This window comes from Anarhichas minor, unplaced genomic scaffold (genome assembly GCF_050575085.1).
Source record: "Anarhichas minor isolate MPS153535 unplaced genomic scaffold, ASM5057508v1 ptg000021l, whole genome shotgun sequence".
Lineage (NCBI taxonomy): Eukaryota > Metazoa > Chordata > Actinopteri > Perciformes > Anarhichadidae > Anarhichas > Anarhichas minor.
This window is the reverse complement of record NW_027466467.1, coordinates 6,382,466-6,398,026: the sequence shown is the minus strand read 5'-3', so window position 1 is coordinate 6,398,026 and position 15,561 is coordinate 6,382,466. Positions and strand designations below refer to the sequence as shown.

The following is a 15,561-nucleotide window of genomic DNA, read 5'->3' as shown; positions in this document are numbered from 1 at the left end:
AAGCCATCACATTGCACCACAAGGTGCTTACATAGATGTACAGTTCATTCCATAAACAAGTGATGCGCTTTGAGTCCCACTTGAAAAACACTGTGCATCCTGAGAGATCAACGCGAGCTGTTCTGAGTCCGGATGTCGAGGTCCTTGAGCGTCACAGGAAGCCGCAGCAGGGTGACATACATAAAGGCCTCGCAGGGGGCCTCGTCTCTTCAGTCAGCTGCAAAAACACAGCCGCCTTCATTGGAACAGCGCAGAGGAGGAAACACAGTCACTCCGATTGATCAACAGGCCCGAGTTGGAACCCTGAGCACATAATAACAGCGACCCATGTGTGTGTGTGTGTGTGTGTTAGTGTGTGCTGAAGGCAGACGAGCATCTTTCAGCAAAAAAGATTTGGAATTTACCAGTTGATCTGAGGAGGATCTGACTCACTACGAACACTTTTAATACATAAATTGAAGGAGGTATGTTACTTGCTTTGATGATGGTCTTTTGCTTAAAGGCACTTTCCTTTATTTCTTTTTTGAGTTGTTGCTCAAAGACTTGATTTTTACCTCCAGATATATTGCCTGATCACTTGTGTTAAATTAAATATGTATAAATTAAAATAAACTGTATTTAGATTAGATTTAAGATATTTTATTCTTACTTGCTGCTGCCATGATGAGTACGCACCATAAGAATAAAATCTCATCTGTTCGTTTTATTAATCTATCGCTCACGTTAAATAGATTTTATTCCTCGTAAACATGCAGCAGGGACATTTAGCACAGGATATCAATGCCTCTTGTTGTGGTTGGGCACCTTCCTGTATCATCTACATTTTTGTTGCCAGGCTACAAAAGTATGAAGAACCTGTAAACTGCTTCCCATGTGGCAGTCATAATTTGATAACTAGGGGGATGATTCAATTATAAATGTGAAAGTTGTTGAAGGCCTTTGACAACAGACATTTTCTAATTATGCACCCCATCTCAACCTGTGTCTCTCTTCTTTTCAGCCACAAGTGCGAGAAGCCAGAGAACATGGGGACCTGCCCCATCAGATGCAGAACCAACCAGACAATCCTAGAAAATCAACCTGAAACTAGATCACCACGTAGGTTATACTGCCAAAACATTAACACACAAAATAAAAAACAAAAAATTGAACAAATTGAAATATTTTATTGATCTCCCTTCTTTCTCTCTAAAGCCTCCCAGGACAGTGTGCTCGTATCCCTCTGTGACTACCCGTCCTTTGAGCGTACAGAGTTGACCATGTGCACTGGAGAACGACTCACCATCATATCAGAGTACGTGATGGAGCTCTTAATGTTTCACACCTCATCCCTCGTTTTCACCCTAAACAGATACAGTTAGTCATGACTGCCTTATTTTTATTCCTACAGCGATGGTGATTTTATGATGGTGAGATCCACAACCACAAACCGTGAGAGCTACATTCCCACCAACTACACAGCCAGGCTGACACACAGGTAGGTCATCAGAAAGTTGTGAAAACGTGTGTGAAGACACCTGTGTCATCACAGTGTGTGTGTGTGTGTGTGTGAGAGAGAGAGAAATGAAAGATCAGGAGTCCCCTGACAGGTGGGAGGAGTCTCTGTGTCGGTGACCTTTTCCTCAGTGGAGACGGAGGTTTGGAACAAGGCTGCTGTTCTCTCCGGTGACATGACATCAGCCTCTGCCTCCTGTAGTTTCAGTCCTCCTCCAGTGGGGAATGTGATCTGATACTGTTTCCAGTGGACTTTCCAATCTTGAAAAAACAACAACCGAATTTTGTTTTTCTTTCTCATTGTCCTGTTGTGTCTTCTTCTCTGTTCAGGTGGCTGTTCACAGGCATCAGCAGGGACAAAGCAGTGGAGCTGCTCATGCAGCCTAATAACCACAGTGGCGCCTTCTTGATCCGAGAGTCAGAGACAAACAGAGGTTAGTTAGAGGGATGTTTTTTCGTTTTTTTCAACTGTGGATTGCATTAGAAACATATTCAATCCAAACTAGACAATTAAGAATGAAGAGCCGCATCGTTTAACTGCTACATCTGTGTGCTACTTCCATGTTCAGATTGTTACTCGCTGTCTGTCCTGAGGAGGGGCAACTCTTCATACCTGGACTGTGTCAAGCACTACCGCATCTCTCACCTCCAAAATGGCTGGGTCTACATATCTCCAAGAGTCACCTTCCCCACCCTGCATCACCTGGTGGAACACTATTCAGGTTTGCACAGAGGATGCAAAATGCTGTTTTTTCTTTTGCCTAAACATACCAGGGACAACTCTAGAAGAGTGATATTAAAATGTTGCCTCCTCTCACAGAGCTTGAAGATGGATTGTGCTGTCAGCTGAGGGAGCCTTGCTTCATCCAGGGTTTAGACGACGCTCGAGAGGCCAGGCCTATACCTACAACTGTGAGGAGGCCTACTCTCAACTGGAAGGACATTAGCAGGTGGGCCAGACTCCCTTTAGCCTCGCTTCCACTGATGACTGCCACAAGATGTCACTCTACTACAGTAGAGCAGCAGCACCTGGTGGCGTACTGGTTGGAGAGCAATCGATAAATCTTTGTGCAGCTTATTATTTTCGCTGATTGTGACTCAGTGCTGAGTAAACTGATTGAGAAGAGCGTGCACACAATGGCAGCAGATATGCCAACAGATAAGACCGTGGTTGTACTGGATGTTAGGTTCGATTGTGTGTAATGTGTGAGTGCAGAGCAGGATGTTAAGCAATAGTGTTCAGTGAAGCTACTTCAGATAAATAACCACAATAGATTATGATTATTTGATAAAGTGCAACACACGCAGTTAAAAATACAATGTTTGGGACATTGTGGTAAAATTGCAGCACCATTTTTTATTTTTATAACCAATACCATGACCCCTTTACTCATCCAAGTCTTTGTAAATCCCCTTTCTGTCTCTTCCAGGTCAGTGATCTTCAGGAAGGTGAGAACAGAGTCAGACAAGTCTCTGGTGAGCGAGGGGCTGAGGGAGGCCATCAGCTCCTACCTCCAAATGACCGAAGGCAACGATCACAGCTGGGACACTTGAGGAGAGGACAGTGGATCAGTCTGGGAGAATGAAGTCAGAAGGATAGAGTGAAGTCAGATGCTGTCCTGTCTCATCTGCAGTTTGGGAGAGCCATCGGAAGAGGTCATGTGTACGACCAATAGACTTTGCAGACCGCCCTGGATTAGCAGGAGGGCTGAGACACTACATGTATGTCAGCAAGAAGATTGTTTTTATAGTCACACAGGGGAGGTGTGAGCTGAACATTTAAAGTCAAAGAGATATTTCTTCTCATTTGATTTCAAAAGTTGAATATTTCTCTTAATTTATATTCTAATATATGTACATGCTGTTTGAATGTAATGTGTAAATTATTTTGTAATATGATCATTGTCATGGTTATGTTATTGGAATCCAATAAAATATGTTAGCTATGTGTAATAAATGAGCAGCGCATGCATGTATATAATCACCTAGATAGATAGATAGATACTTTATTAGTCCCGCAAGTGGAATTTGTTTTGCTACAGTAGCATTTATGGTACAGGTAAAGCAATACAAATTACAGAGTTAAATATAAAAATGCAATATAAAAATGAAAATGCACAATATATACAGTAAAAATAACAGAGTCAAAATAATAGATATGAAAATGCACAATATATACAGTAAAAATAACAGAGTCAAAATAATAAATATAAAAATGCAATATAAAAATGAAAATGCACAATATATACAGTAAAATAATAAAATTAACTAACTAAACAATAGTGCAAAGATTTAAACAAACAAACAACAGCACCTAAACACCTAAATCCAACCTAAACACAAGAGAGTCTCGACTGTATTTTCTTGTTATAATAATGTATATCTATGTGCATTTATATAATGTTATTGAATGTATATTGAAGCCACTTGATTCTTGCAGGGTGGGCTTCCGCTTAATTAACCTCGAATACGTCATCAGAGCCCTCCACTTCCTGCCCTGAACAGCTCAGTTCAGGAAGAAGAAACAATGGCGACGCTTCTGGGCTCCGAGTCCCCCTGTACCGGAGGAAAACGGAGACATTGCAACGGCAGTATCGTCACGAAGTTCACGGCTAGTAAAATAACCGGTCAGGGTTTCAGTCGAGGGACGGAGGTAAGAGGAAACGAGGAAACGTTCCGACCGTTAAAGACAGACCCGACAGTTGGGTCGACTGAGACCACGGTCTCGCGCTTGGAATCCAGCCTGAACATGAAGCTTGTTGTCTAGGAGACCTGCCCGTTAGATCTAGTCACAGCTTTGGCCTTACAGCTAGCTACAACAAAACACCTTAAACGGTGACGCCATTGAGTTTCTGGGTGTTGATATTTTGCTCGCTGACCATGCAAATAACCGTTAACACTATACAACAAAGTGTATGAAGCTAGCTCCGCTTCAAGTGGGTCTTTTGTTGTTAGCCCCACGTTAGCTTAGCACAGTATGCCACATTAACTGCGATATATAAACGCGTTCAACTGAAGGTTGTTCCGTGCATTGGAGGTTGACTGCTACTAGAGAGCCATTCGTTTGTTTTTTGAAGCGCTTATTAAATCACGTAACGTTAATCAACGGAAGTAACGTTTGCTAATGTTAGCAAACGGAGTATCGTTAGCTTAGCTAGCTGGCTAAGCTAAACCAGCTGAACAGCTCAGGTGATTACGTAACGACACAGAAACCACAATAACTACTGTTTCCATAAATGGACAGGCAACAACAGCTGTTTGCCTAAATTAACGTTAGCACGTTTTTTTTTAATTTTCCGCGGAAGAAAACATTAATTGGACATTTGTAACGTTGGAGTACCTATTCGTTCGGTTATGACGCTAATGTTGGTTGACGTTAAATTGAACTGTGACATTGAAGGGTCTTTATCGATATGAACGTCGTCCTGAGATGTAGTTAGTGTCTTCTCTATTTCACATTTTTGCTTACACCCTCGTGACTCAAGCCCTTACATTGCAAAACTGATTAAATCTTTTTTCCCCCTGTGCAGTCAGTACCTTTAAACTTCCTTGTTGACTTGCAATTTGAAGTGAAAGATTAGTATGACGCATTATGACAACTCCTTAAACCTGATATACAAAAATCCCTGATCAACTTGAAAATACGGAATTTGTCACGTTTTAATGCTGCTCAGAGTGTTTAGACAGTTCCCATAATATGATCACTAAGTAAAATATACTACTGTTAAGTGTAAATAATGGCTTTCCAGGGAGTAGGTCATAATTAGCATGTCAAAAGCTGTGGTTAAGAACTCAAAACATTGTTCAACAAGGCTACTTCCTTTGTCCTTTTTCCCCCAACACAGTTTCTTACTTAAGGTGGCAACCATTTGTGACACAACAAAAAATCCATTAATTAAATTTGAAATACAGATGTGCATTATAACCTTGAGACACGGTAACAACAAATATGAGGAGTTGCTGTCATCAAGTGACAGTTTTTAAATTTGGAGACAGTTTTTGGGGGATTTATAGTCACTTCTTGGTTTGTTTTTGGAGCGGAATGTCTCTGATGCCAAGAATTCCCGTATGTTCATTCCGAGCCCCAGCAGAGTGAACATGAGCTGCTCTCTTTTAAAGCCCGAAACCTAAGACGGTCTCAAACTTGTGATGTCACCTAGTCTCAAGTCTGGAGCTGCTCCATCGACAATGAATGGGAGACTGATTGTGTGGACACAAAGAATGTTTTTTTTTTTTTATACCCAAATGGCCTTTATAGATCTGAAACAGTAAATGAGCCCATATACTTAACGTGTCATCTATAACATCTTTACCGAATTCATTGTCAATGGACACGTATACACGTTTGAGTTTCAGAACTTTAGCTTTTGGATTTGGGAGCGAGTTATTCATGTTTACTAATATTTTTGGAGTGTCTCTTAAATCATAATAATAACATGTATAAGTTTTGAAAATCGGAGTATTTCTCCTTTAACTATAGGGTTTCAGCATGTGCAATATCTTAAGTAGCTGCTCTATTTCTTCGTCCTCTCATGTTGGACTGAGGGCAGACTGGCGCTACAGCGACTCATTGTCGCCTCTCGAGGAACAAGTAATATTTCAAGAAAGTACGTGCCGAGCTTTGCTGGTTTGCAGTCGGTGTCTCCAGCACATTGATGTAACTGGCGTAATGTCAAAACGGTTACTTTTTCACGTTCTTTTGATCATTTTGGAATGTTTTTAACAAAAATTCTGGCCAGGTCTTATACAATGCACCGTTTATAGAAGGAGGCTGAACCCGATTGTATTGTATTGGATTATAGGATTGGTATAGAAAATACAAATTTTACAGAATGTGTCTCTCTTGCAGAAAGGTCCCACTAGTTTTAGGAGTAAATACACAGTCAAGAGATCTGTTTTTAACTACAATGAGCCATGCAAGCTGAGGAATTATCATCACATTTTTCATGCATATCTCTAAAGTTACACTGTTGTCACAGCCTTTTATTAAAAAAAAAAAAAAAAAAAAAAAAAAAAAAGGCTCTCAACAGTGAAGATTGCTTTCACAACCAGACAGAAAAGGTGTGCATACATTCATCACTTGTAAAGTCAATAGCCCTGGAGAAATTTTTAAAACACCTTTCTCTGTGACCCATTCAAAATGCCCCACATAAGTTTATTCTAAAGGAGAAAAACTCAACACGGCACACATATGCTTACAACACTGTATTTGCTGTAGGGTGACATCATCTTTAATATTCAGCTGCACATGATGGCGTTGCTCCACAATACATTTGCACCCGTGGAATATGAGCCAGGCCAGGACTCTCCTGTCCTACAGTTTTTTTTTTTTTTTTACAGGTATAAAATAAAAAGCTGCTCAGTTTGCTTTCAGTTTCTGTATTCCCTGTTGCAATAGTCTGCTATATGTCTCAACAATAATCACATTTAAAAGAATACTCACAGCCTTCCTATTCTCTGGGACCTTTTGTTCTTAATTAGTTGTTAACGTGTTTTCCATGGGGGAAGATTGACTGAGACAGGTTTTTTTTTATTATGCAATTTGATCGACTACATATACAATGCACACGTTATAGACTGCATATCATTGTTTCACTCTAAATCACGCGGTGCTTTCCTCTATATTTCAAAATGATTCTATGGCCAAAATAAATACCTGCATTTTTCTCAAGATTGCAGCCTGACATCTATTAGTTCAAGTAAAAGTAGATCTTTTCAAAACTTCTAATTTTTACCATTTATAATGTGTTTATTGCACTGTTTAATGTTTCCTCTGTTTATGTGTCTCAGCTCCCAGGAGGCCTGCTCCAGGAGAGAGATAAACGGGCCAAGTGGCATGGCATCCCTACTCTGCTGCAGAGGCTCTACGAGAGCAGCCATCCAAACAGTGACCTCTCCAACGCTCACAGCTTTCTTAAGGTAGCCACACGGGACTAGACCATGTAACAACGATGCTGAGAACTAACTGGTTTTAGCCACTTGTGGTTGACTGTTTTACTTGGGAGCCTGGGTGATGTAAAGACATGTGGACAATGGTTTTTAACAGGTATTATCATCCCAGCTCTCCATGGAGGCCATGTCTTTTGTCACGGAGGACAGGAAGACCGCTCAGGAATCCACCTTCCCCAACACGTACACCTTTGACCTCTTCGGTGGAGTCGATGTAAGTTCAACATTCCTAGCGCTCGATGCTCTCTAATTGTTGTGTGTAGTACACCTCCATGCAGAGACGCTGTGGATGTTAAAAACAGTATTTGCTCACAGCGCTGACGACATTTTCTTTTCCCCTGAAGCTGCTTGTGGAGATCTTGATGAGACCCACATTAACTATGCAGAAGAAGAAAAACAATCGTAAGTAATGACGTCACAGGTGTGAATACGGCCTGCTTTTATTTGGAAGTAAACACTTTTGTACATGATCATAATATGATTTGTTCCAACAATAAGACTAACGGCTGTGTTTGTGTTACAACAGTGAATGATGACTTGGTCAAGGACTGCCTTAGTGTTCTCTACAACTGTTGTATATGTGTAAGTATCCTATTACAGTTTGTACGTACCAGAGAAATGTCAACGGTGCGTTATATCTTACTTCTAATTATTAGTATTTTCCCTGCAGTTGGTTTGTGCTGTTGTCTCAAATCATGTTTACAGACAGGAGTGGGCGTGGTTTAATTCATGTCTTTTTCTTTCAATTCATAGACGGAGGGGGTCACGAAAAGCCTGGCAGCGAGGGACGACTTTGTGCTGTTTCTCTTCACCCTGATGACCAACAAGAAGACCTTCCTGCAGACGGCTACCCTAATCGAAGATATTCTCGGAGTTAAAAAGGTCAGAGTTATACTTGTATTAACTCATGAGCATGTAAAACTTGTTAATGGCCATTCCAGAGGCCGATGAAGTTACTTTATGATTTACTGCACATTTGGCAAGCCCCTCTTACTTAAAAGTCAAGTCAAATTTATTATTAATCTTAATTTTTCTGTGAAGATAACGTCATTTTTTTTTTATATCTTTGGTCTGGCAATTTAAATTTTCAATGTCCAGACGCCTCTAAAGCCAGAATGATTATGCTCGGCAGCGGCTTACATCCAAATGTCACACCCTTGTCTTTTATGTAGAATAATTTAGTGTTCCACTTGGATTCTTCAGTATTTTAAAATTGCATGCATGTGTTTGCTAAGCTCTGTAAAATGAAAGTTTAGCGATTTACTAGATTTCTTGACAAACTCTGTTGTCAAACCCAGAAGTGTTATATGAGCGTTGCTAAATCTTCTAAATGTTTAACTACTGCTGCTCCGTCACGGTATTGTGGTGTCTACATATGGAGGGTTTGTAGACCCTCCTTTGTGTTTTCACCTTCATATTTCTGGTCCTGGTAGTGTTAAGTGGTGATGAAGACAACTAGGAGCAGTTTGACAAAAGTCTATATTCATCTTCTTAGTAATTATGAGATGAATTACTAAACAGTGAGAGAATGTCGTTAGGACTGTTTTGGCTTAGATAATACACAACATGTCTACAATACATCTTTCAGTTTGGTAACCGTTTATATGTTTGCATTTTCCAGGAGATGATCCAGTTAGAGGGCATCCCCAACCTGTCGGGCCTGGTCCAGAGCTTTGACCAACAACAGCTCGCTAACTTCTGCCGCATCCTCTCCGTCACCATCTCGGAGCCGGATGTCGGAAACGACGACAAGCACACCCTTTTGGCCAAAAATGCACAGCAGAAACGCAACGCCAGCCCATCGCTGGCAGAGGTCAACCAGGGTAGGTTGTCTTCAGAGTGCAGAGTAACGACTCCATGCTGTCATGAATTCTGTGCTTTTAAAAAATAGATCAGTAAATTGTAAAATATCAATGTTATTACCTTTTCCCCACTAGTAACCCTGCTGAACATCCCTGGCTTCATTGAGCGGTTGTGTAAGCTGGCCACTAGAAAGGTGTCTGAGGCCACAGGGGCGAACTTCCTGCAGGAGCTGGAGGACTGGTACACATGGCTGGACAACGCTCTGGTGCTGGACGCCCTCATGCAGATGGCGACCGAGGAGGCCGAACAAAGCAGTACAGGTGAGACAAGAGTCAGCCGTGCTGCCGATTCTTCACGTTGCTTAAAATCCCGTGGCCTCCGATTTGAGATAGATTTATGTTTTTACCTCGCCTCCAGAGTCGTCCGATGAGAGCTCCCTGGCCACCAGCCCTCTGAGACACCGACTGCCCCAGTCCATGAAGATCGTCCATGAGATCATGTATAAGGTGGAGGTGCTCTATGTGCTGTGTGTCCTTCTTATGGGCCGACAGAGGAACCAGGTACTTAACAGCACACGTCGTCTCTTTCCTCCTTCAGATATAAGATGGAGTGTTGCATGTAAGCAGAGTTTAACTGAGTATTTCACTGAGCCCGGTATTGTGTGTCTGCACAGGTCCACAAGATGCTGGCTGAGTTCCGTCTCATCCCGGGACTCAACAACCTGTTTGACAAGCTGATCTGGAGGAAATACACTGCCTCTAATCATGTGGTCCACGGCCAGAACGAGAACTGCGACTGCAGTCCGGTATGAACCTTCAATACTCTGGCAATTAAATTAAACCTTTTCAAGTTTAACATTTAACCATTAACACTATTTATTCTCGTTGTGCAGGAAATATCCTTCAAAATCCAGTTCCTGCGGCTACTTCAGAGTTTCAGTGATCACCATGAGTAAGCGACCCGTAACGGAATGTCCTTGGATCTGACTTCTCCTAACAAGTTATGTCTGTTGTTAAAATGTTTTATCTGTCTTTCAGGAACAAATACCTCCTGCTGAATAGCCAGGAGCTGAATGAACTGAGTGCCATATCCATGAAGGCCAACATCCCAGAGGTGGAAGCACTGGTCAACACAGACAGAAGCCTAGTGTGTGACGGGAAGAAGGGCCTCCTCACACGCCTCCTCACCGTCATGAAGAGGGAGCCTCCAGACTCGTCGTTCAGGTCAGCATAGGCCAAAGAAGCGTGAGATAAATATGTTGGTATTTTAAGCGGCAGCCTTCTTGAAAGAGTTCCCATTCCGGAGCACCAGGCGCTCTTCTATTTTTAAAAAGGATTTCTCGAGATTTGTCTCTAGTTCTGCTTTTTATAACTCTGTTGTGTACGTAGATTCTGGCAGGCGAGGGCGGTGGAAAGTTTCCTCAGAGGAGCGACCTCCTATGCAGACCAAATGTTCCTCCTGAAGAGGGGACTACTAGAGGTAAGAACTGCAGCCAACACACCCTCCATGGAGACTGTCCACGTTGCACAGATCTTGTCATGAAAGAGCGGCTGCTGACTTTCTGCATCCGTCCCCCCGACAGCACATCCTGTTCTGCATCATAGACAGCGGCTGTACGTCAAGAGACGTCCTACAGAGCTACTTTGATCTGCTGGGAGAGCTCATGAAGTTCAACATTGATGCCTTCAAAAGATTCAACAAATATGTCAACACTCCGGAGAAGGTATGATTGGACACCTTAAATGCATTATTAAAATGCATTTGCTGGTATATAAAAAAAAAAATCAAATTTTACATTTCGCAGCTTGTGTGATGGATGAACAAGTGTGTCTAATGGTATACTTTGTGGTGGTGTAACGGACCATCCTTACGGATCCCCTCTCAGGGTTTTGGACGCATATGAACCGCGGATTAATTACACAGTTAACGTTAACAGTGTGAAATAAAGTTTTACTGACTATCATTATCTGCCAATATTCAGTAAAACATGCGATCAGGACATCGACATTTCTGCTTTTATGCTCGCCAATCTCGATAATGTTACATTGTGAACAACCAGTCCGTGTTTAAATTGTAGGGACGGTGGCAGCGCTGCTAACGGACGAAGGTTCCATTCAGTTACATTATGATGCGTAATATTCTGGAGCCTTGTAGACCAGCTGCTATAATCAAACAACAAAGGGATCTGTATCTGTCTATAGGGATCATCAATGATCCTTTTTTTCTTTTGTGCTGATCTGCTCCGTGATCCGATCCGTTTTCTGATCCGTTGCACCACTAATTGTTCATCTCTTCTGTAGTTTCAGACCTTCCTGACGCAGATCAACAGTTCTCTGGTGGACTCCAACATGCTGGTGCGCTGCATCGTCCTGTCGTTGGACCGCTTTGAAAGCCAGACTGAAGATGTCAAAGGTAAACGGGGATGGAAAGTCTACAGATGTAGACGAGAAGTTACTGAAATAAATGTATTGTATTAGGTTGATTGAACGTTGATTTTTTTTTTTTTTATTCCTGTAATATACTTTAAACTACATTTCTCACCGTGTCCTTCAGTGGTGGAGGTGCTGTCTGAATGCTGCCTGCTGTCCTACATGGCCAGAGTTGAGAACAGGCTGTCCTTCCTCTTCCGACTCATCAACATCATCAACGTACAGACACTCACACAGGTATTGCTTCATTTTAACTTTATACTATTATTATTTGACTCACAGATTTAACAAAACAAATTATGGACTGTTTGAAACTTAAAGTAACGTCCGCTACAATAAGCATTTACATTTTTTTTTTTTGTTTTTTTTTTGTTTGGCGTGTCGCTCAAATCTCGCTCCTTTCTGCATCCATCACCATTCCTCCTGCAGGAGAACGTGAGCTGTCTGAACACCAGTTTGGTGGTCTTGATGCTGGCCAGAAGAAAGGCTAAACTGCCCTTCTACCTCAACGCCCTGCGGGAGAAGGAGTATGCCGAGAAGTACCCGGGCTTCCTGCTCAACAATTTCCACAACCTACTGCGCTTCTGGCAGCGCCATTACCTCAACAAGGACAAAGACAGCACCTGTCTGGAGAACGTGAGTGGCTCTGTACATAATTAAAGCTTCAGTAAGTCATTTCACTAAAGTCAGCAGCAGCACGATGTGCGAGTCCTCCTCTCGGTGTCAACTGTTTATGTTCAGTCACTTTTCTGTCACTCATTCCAAACATTCTGTCGGGGACATTGGATGTCTGCATGCTGGGATAAGCAAACACTCTTGTTTGTGTTATGGGGCTGAAACAGAAGCGTGGAAGGAGCAGTTTCCAAACTTCGTATTGCCGTTTTTTCGTAATGAATACTCGTGTATGTGCTTTGAGTAAGTGGCTGCACACAGAAAACCTAGTGAGTGAGTGACATACTGGAGCATTTAGCCACTGAAGAGCCAAAACATTCACCAGGTGGAGAGAAACACATCTCCAAAGTACTGCTCGTGTTACTCCTATATACTGCTATATACTGTATATATACTCCTAACTGCTGGATGTGTAAAGAGTCAACTGTTTGACTGACAGTGACCCTAACGACTTCATATGGTGATGTCAGTGTTTAGTGTTTGCTGGTTCCACTGCCCCCAAGTGGCTGAAAATACAAATCATGGCTGCTTCAACATTCACAATGTTTCCTAATATTTTCACAAGCGTGTATATAAAAAAAAATTAAAAAAAAGCTGTAGATGTTCATGTACACACATGGTCGTGATCGCTTTGGTAGCTGCTATTAGTTGTGACGGTTCACTTCGCTGACATTTTCACCGTTAAACAATGAAATGAGGTCATATCAACCATTACCATATATGGTGGTTAGCTAATTAAGAGGCCGTTAATAACGAGCACTATGTGAAAATGATTGTTCTAAATGCGCTCTGTTCTCCTCCTCAGAGCTCCTGTATCCCCTTCAGCTACTGGAAGGAGACGGTGTCGGTGCTGCTGGGCTCAGATAGGACTTCTCTGTGTGCCATAGCGAGCTACATCGATGAGCCCTTCATGGATCTTGACAAAGACCTGCTGGAAGATTGACCTCCTGTGTGTGCACACTCAGTGCCCGGGGGTGGGGGTGTGGTGGGGGGGGGGACAGACGGTCACAGGGAGCATGGACACCTAAAGCTGGTGAAGACTCCGCTGAGCTCATCCGGGCGCTTTGTGACTGCGCTCTGGATGTAAAGACTCGCCTGTTTTTTCCGTCTGTACCTTTCGCATCGAGGCCGTCGTCTCGCGCGTGATTGGACGTCATCGACTCACTAAGTTCCCAAACCTTTTCAAAGCAAGAGGTGGAAACCTGTCTGCCCGCCCCAGATCGCCATCACCGTTTAAACACACAGTTAAGGGACCTTGAATAATGACACCTGCATTGGTTGTTTGCTTTAGGTGAAATTCAAATAGAGCCTTTTTTATATAACCTATATAAAATTCTATGGAGAAAAAAAAGTGTATGATTCAACAAAGTATATGTTAGAAAGAAGAAAAAAAAAAAAAAAAAAAAAGATTCTTTTCACGTGGACTTTGTTTGAAAATGGCCACAGTTTGAACGCAGGAGTGTCAACGGTCTCACTCTCCCACTACCGGCACTCTCTGTGGACTCCACAGCCTGGCTCGTGGGGGGGGGGGGGGGGGGGGGGGCTGGTGGACTTTTAGCAGGGGGGGGCTGGTGGAGTTTTAGCAGGGGGTCTTCTCAATGAACAGCATTTTCATTTAACCCGTCTGTGGGTCTATTTTATTAGGTGGCTGTTGTTGATTGGTGCTTTCTGGCTCTACTCGGCACGTTTAGGTAGCTCGTGGGCCTGCTGACGACTTTCCCAGACCCCACGGCGGCCCCCCTCACCGGAAACCATCCACTTTGTTGTGGCTCCTTCGCCCAGGGACTCGTTTCTTTACCAGGTTCTTTTTTTGTTGTTGATTTACTTTTGTCTTGTTGAAAACAATGGATTTTTAGCTCTGGATGAACTGTAGAATAAAACATTGCACAGATGACATTGTTTTTATTGTTTATTATGTTTTACCACATTTTGTTGATTTAAAAAACAAAAACAAAAAAAACAAAACATTTTTCCTTTTTGTAACAGAACTTGTACCCATATTTGTGAGAGATGCTTTGGGAAGAGAATAAACTATGCAGGCGTTAGTGTTAAAGAAACCACTTTTCATTGTTCCAGTCCAGACAATGTTTCTGTGAATTTGCCTTCTGCCCGACACCATCGGCGTCGACCGCTTTCCGCTGGTCTCTCAAAATGTTTGACCACGAGCTGGGATGTGACGGCTCTGTTTGCATGGCATAATCGCGACTGTGTTAACGTGTTTCACGGCCTGAATGTGCTGTTTTATGGAAACGGAAGACGCAGAGCTAACGTTTTAGATGAAACGGACCCTATATATATATATATATATATATATACACACACACACACACACATACACATATATACACACACACACACACATATATATACACATATATACACACACACACACACAAGTACAGATGGATGAGCTACCTCATATTTTGTCCCGACACCGTACAGATCAAACCACTTCTAATGACAAGTGTACAGTTTTACTCCCAGCATGTCATGAGTCATAATAAATGTTCATGTGAATGTATAAGGGCATTTCTACAGTTATCCCGATGCCATGAGTTGCTAGTGCTATGCCGCCTTGGGATGCAAACACAAAACGTCCTTTACACTTTGAAAGCCTTTTATTTGCTTTAAAGCTAATTAACCAGAAATGTTTCCTTTCTTTTCTTTTTTGTTTTCTAGCTTTCATTCAGCATGTCTTAAATCTCTTGATGGGTGTGTGCACATACTTTGAATTAGTTCCTCTTTTGTGCTTTGCAGTGAAGTTGATGCAGGTACACTTTACAAGTGCTTCTCTCACAGATCCTCAGTCTGTCTGCCGGAGGCCCCAGATAATTGCCGTGGTTCCTCGATAACATGATGTGATTTGACACGGGGTACCTCTGCAGCGGTGTTATACTCTTAATACTGACTGTGTGTTGTCATTGACACAAAACCTCTTTTTATCACTCCAGCCATCCACCATGGAAGTCAATGACGCTATTGTTAGAGAAACATGAATGTTGTGAGCGCTCTTCTGGAGCAACTATGTAAACAATCTCTGAACCTTGACTTCTGTAGCTTTGTGATCTGAACCTCAGAGCGAGTGATCCCTCTGTATGATGCACAAGAGAAATGGTTCTCAACACTTCTGCTGTCTGTGGTGTGATGCTCCTCGTAGGCCTTAGATTTCATTTACTGATTTGTATAGAAAATGGTGACATGTGATCCCCTCGGC

The 15,561-nt window shown here is 42.3% G+C and overlaps 2 protein-coding genes across 3 annotated transcripts; both read left to right on the top strand.

Annotated features, from left to right (window-relative positions):
- Positions 1 to 229: 229 nt before the first annotated feature.
- Positions 230 to 3,485, top strand: LOC142954517 (src-like-adapter 2). The gene is made up of 8 exons (XM_076095566.1): positions 230 to 464; positions 1,001 to 1,098; positions 1,195 to 1,294; positions 1,391 to 1,477; positions 1,825 to 1,928; positions 2,064 to 2,216; positions 2,315 to 2,444; positions 2,925 to 3,485. Exons 2-8 carry the CDS (start codon positions 1,026 to 1,028, stop codon positions 3,046 to 3,048), a joined length of 771 nt encoding a protein of 256 aa, XP_075951681.1. The 5' UTR covers positions 230 to 464; positions 1,001 to 1,025; the 3' UTR covers positions 3,049 to 3,485.
- A 503-nt stretch (positions 3,486 to 3,988) lies between these two features.
- trpc4apa (transient receptor potential cation channel, subfamily C, member 4 associated protein a) lies at positions 3,989 to 13,883 on the top strand. 2 transcript variants are annotated; one of them, XM_076095565.1, is made up of 18 exons: positions 3,989 to 4,147; positions 7,285 to 7,413; positions 7,556 to 7,657; positions 7,788 to 7,845; positions 7,970 to 8,025; positions 8,197 to 8,325; positions 9,065 to 9,266; positions 9,381 to 9,566; positions 9,664 to 9,806; positions 9,920 to 10,051; positions 10,139 to 10,197; positions 10,284 to 10,469; positions 10,635 to 10,725; positions 10,829 to 10,969; positions 11,547 to 11,658; positions 11,800 to 11,912; positions 12,105 to 12,311; positions 13,153 to 13,883. In XM_076095565.1, the coding sequence occupies exons 1-18, from the start codon at positions 4,022 to 4,024 to the stop codon at positions 13,288 to 13,290; spliced, it is 2,310 nt and encodes a 769-aa protein (XP_075951680.1). In that variant the 5' UTR covers positions 3,989 to 4,021; the 3' UTR covers positions 13,291 to 13,883. The 2 variants fall into 2 exon arrangements, with proteins under 2 accessions (XP_075951680.1, XP_075951679.1); XM_076095564.1 differs by having other exon boundaries at positions 7,541 to 7,657.
- Positions 13,884 to 15,561: the final 1,678 nt, after the last annotated feature.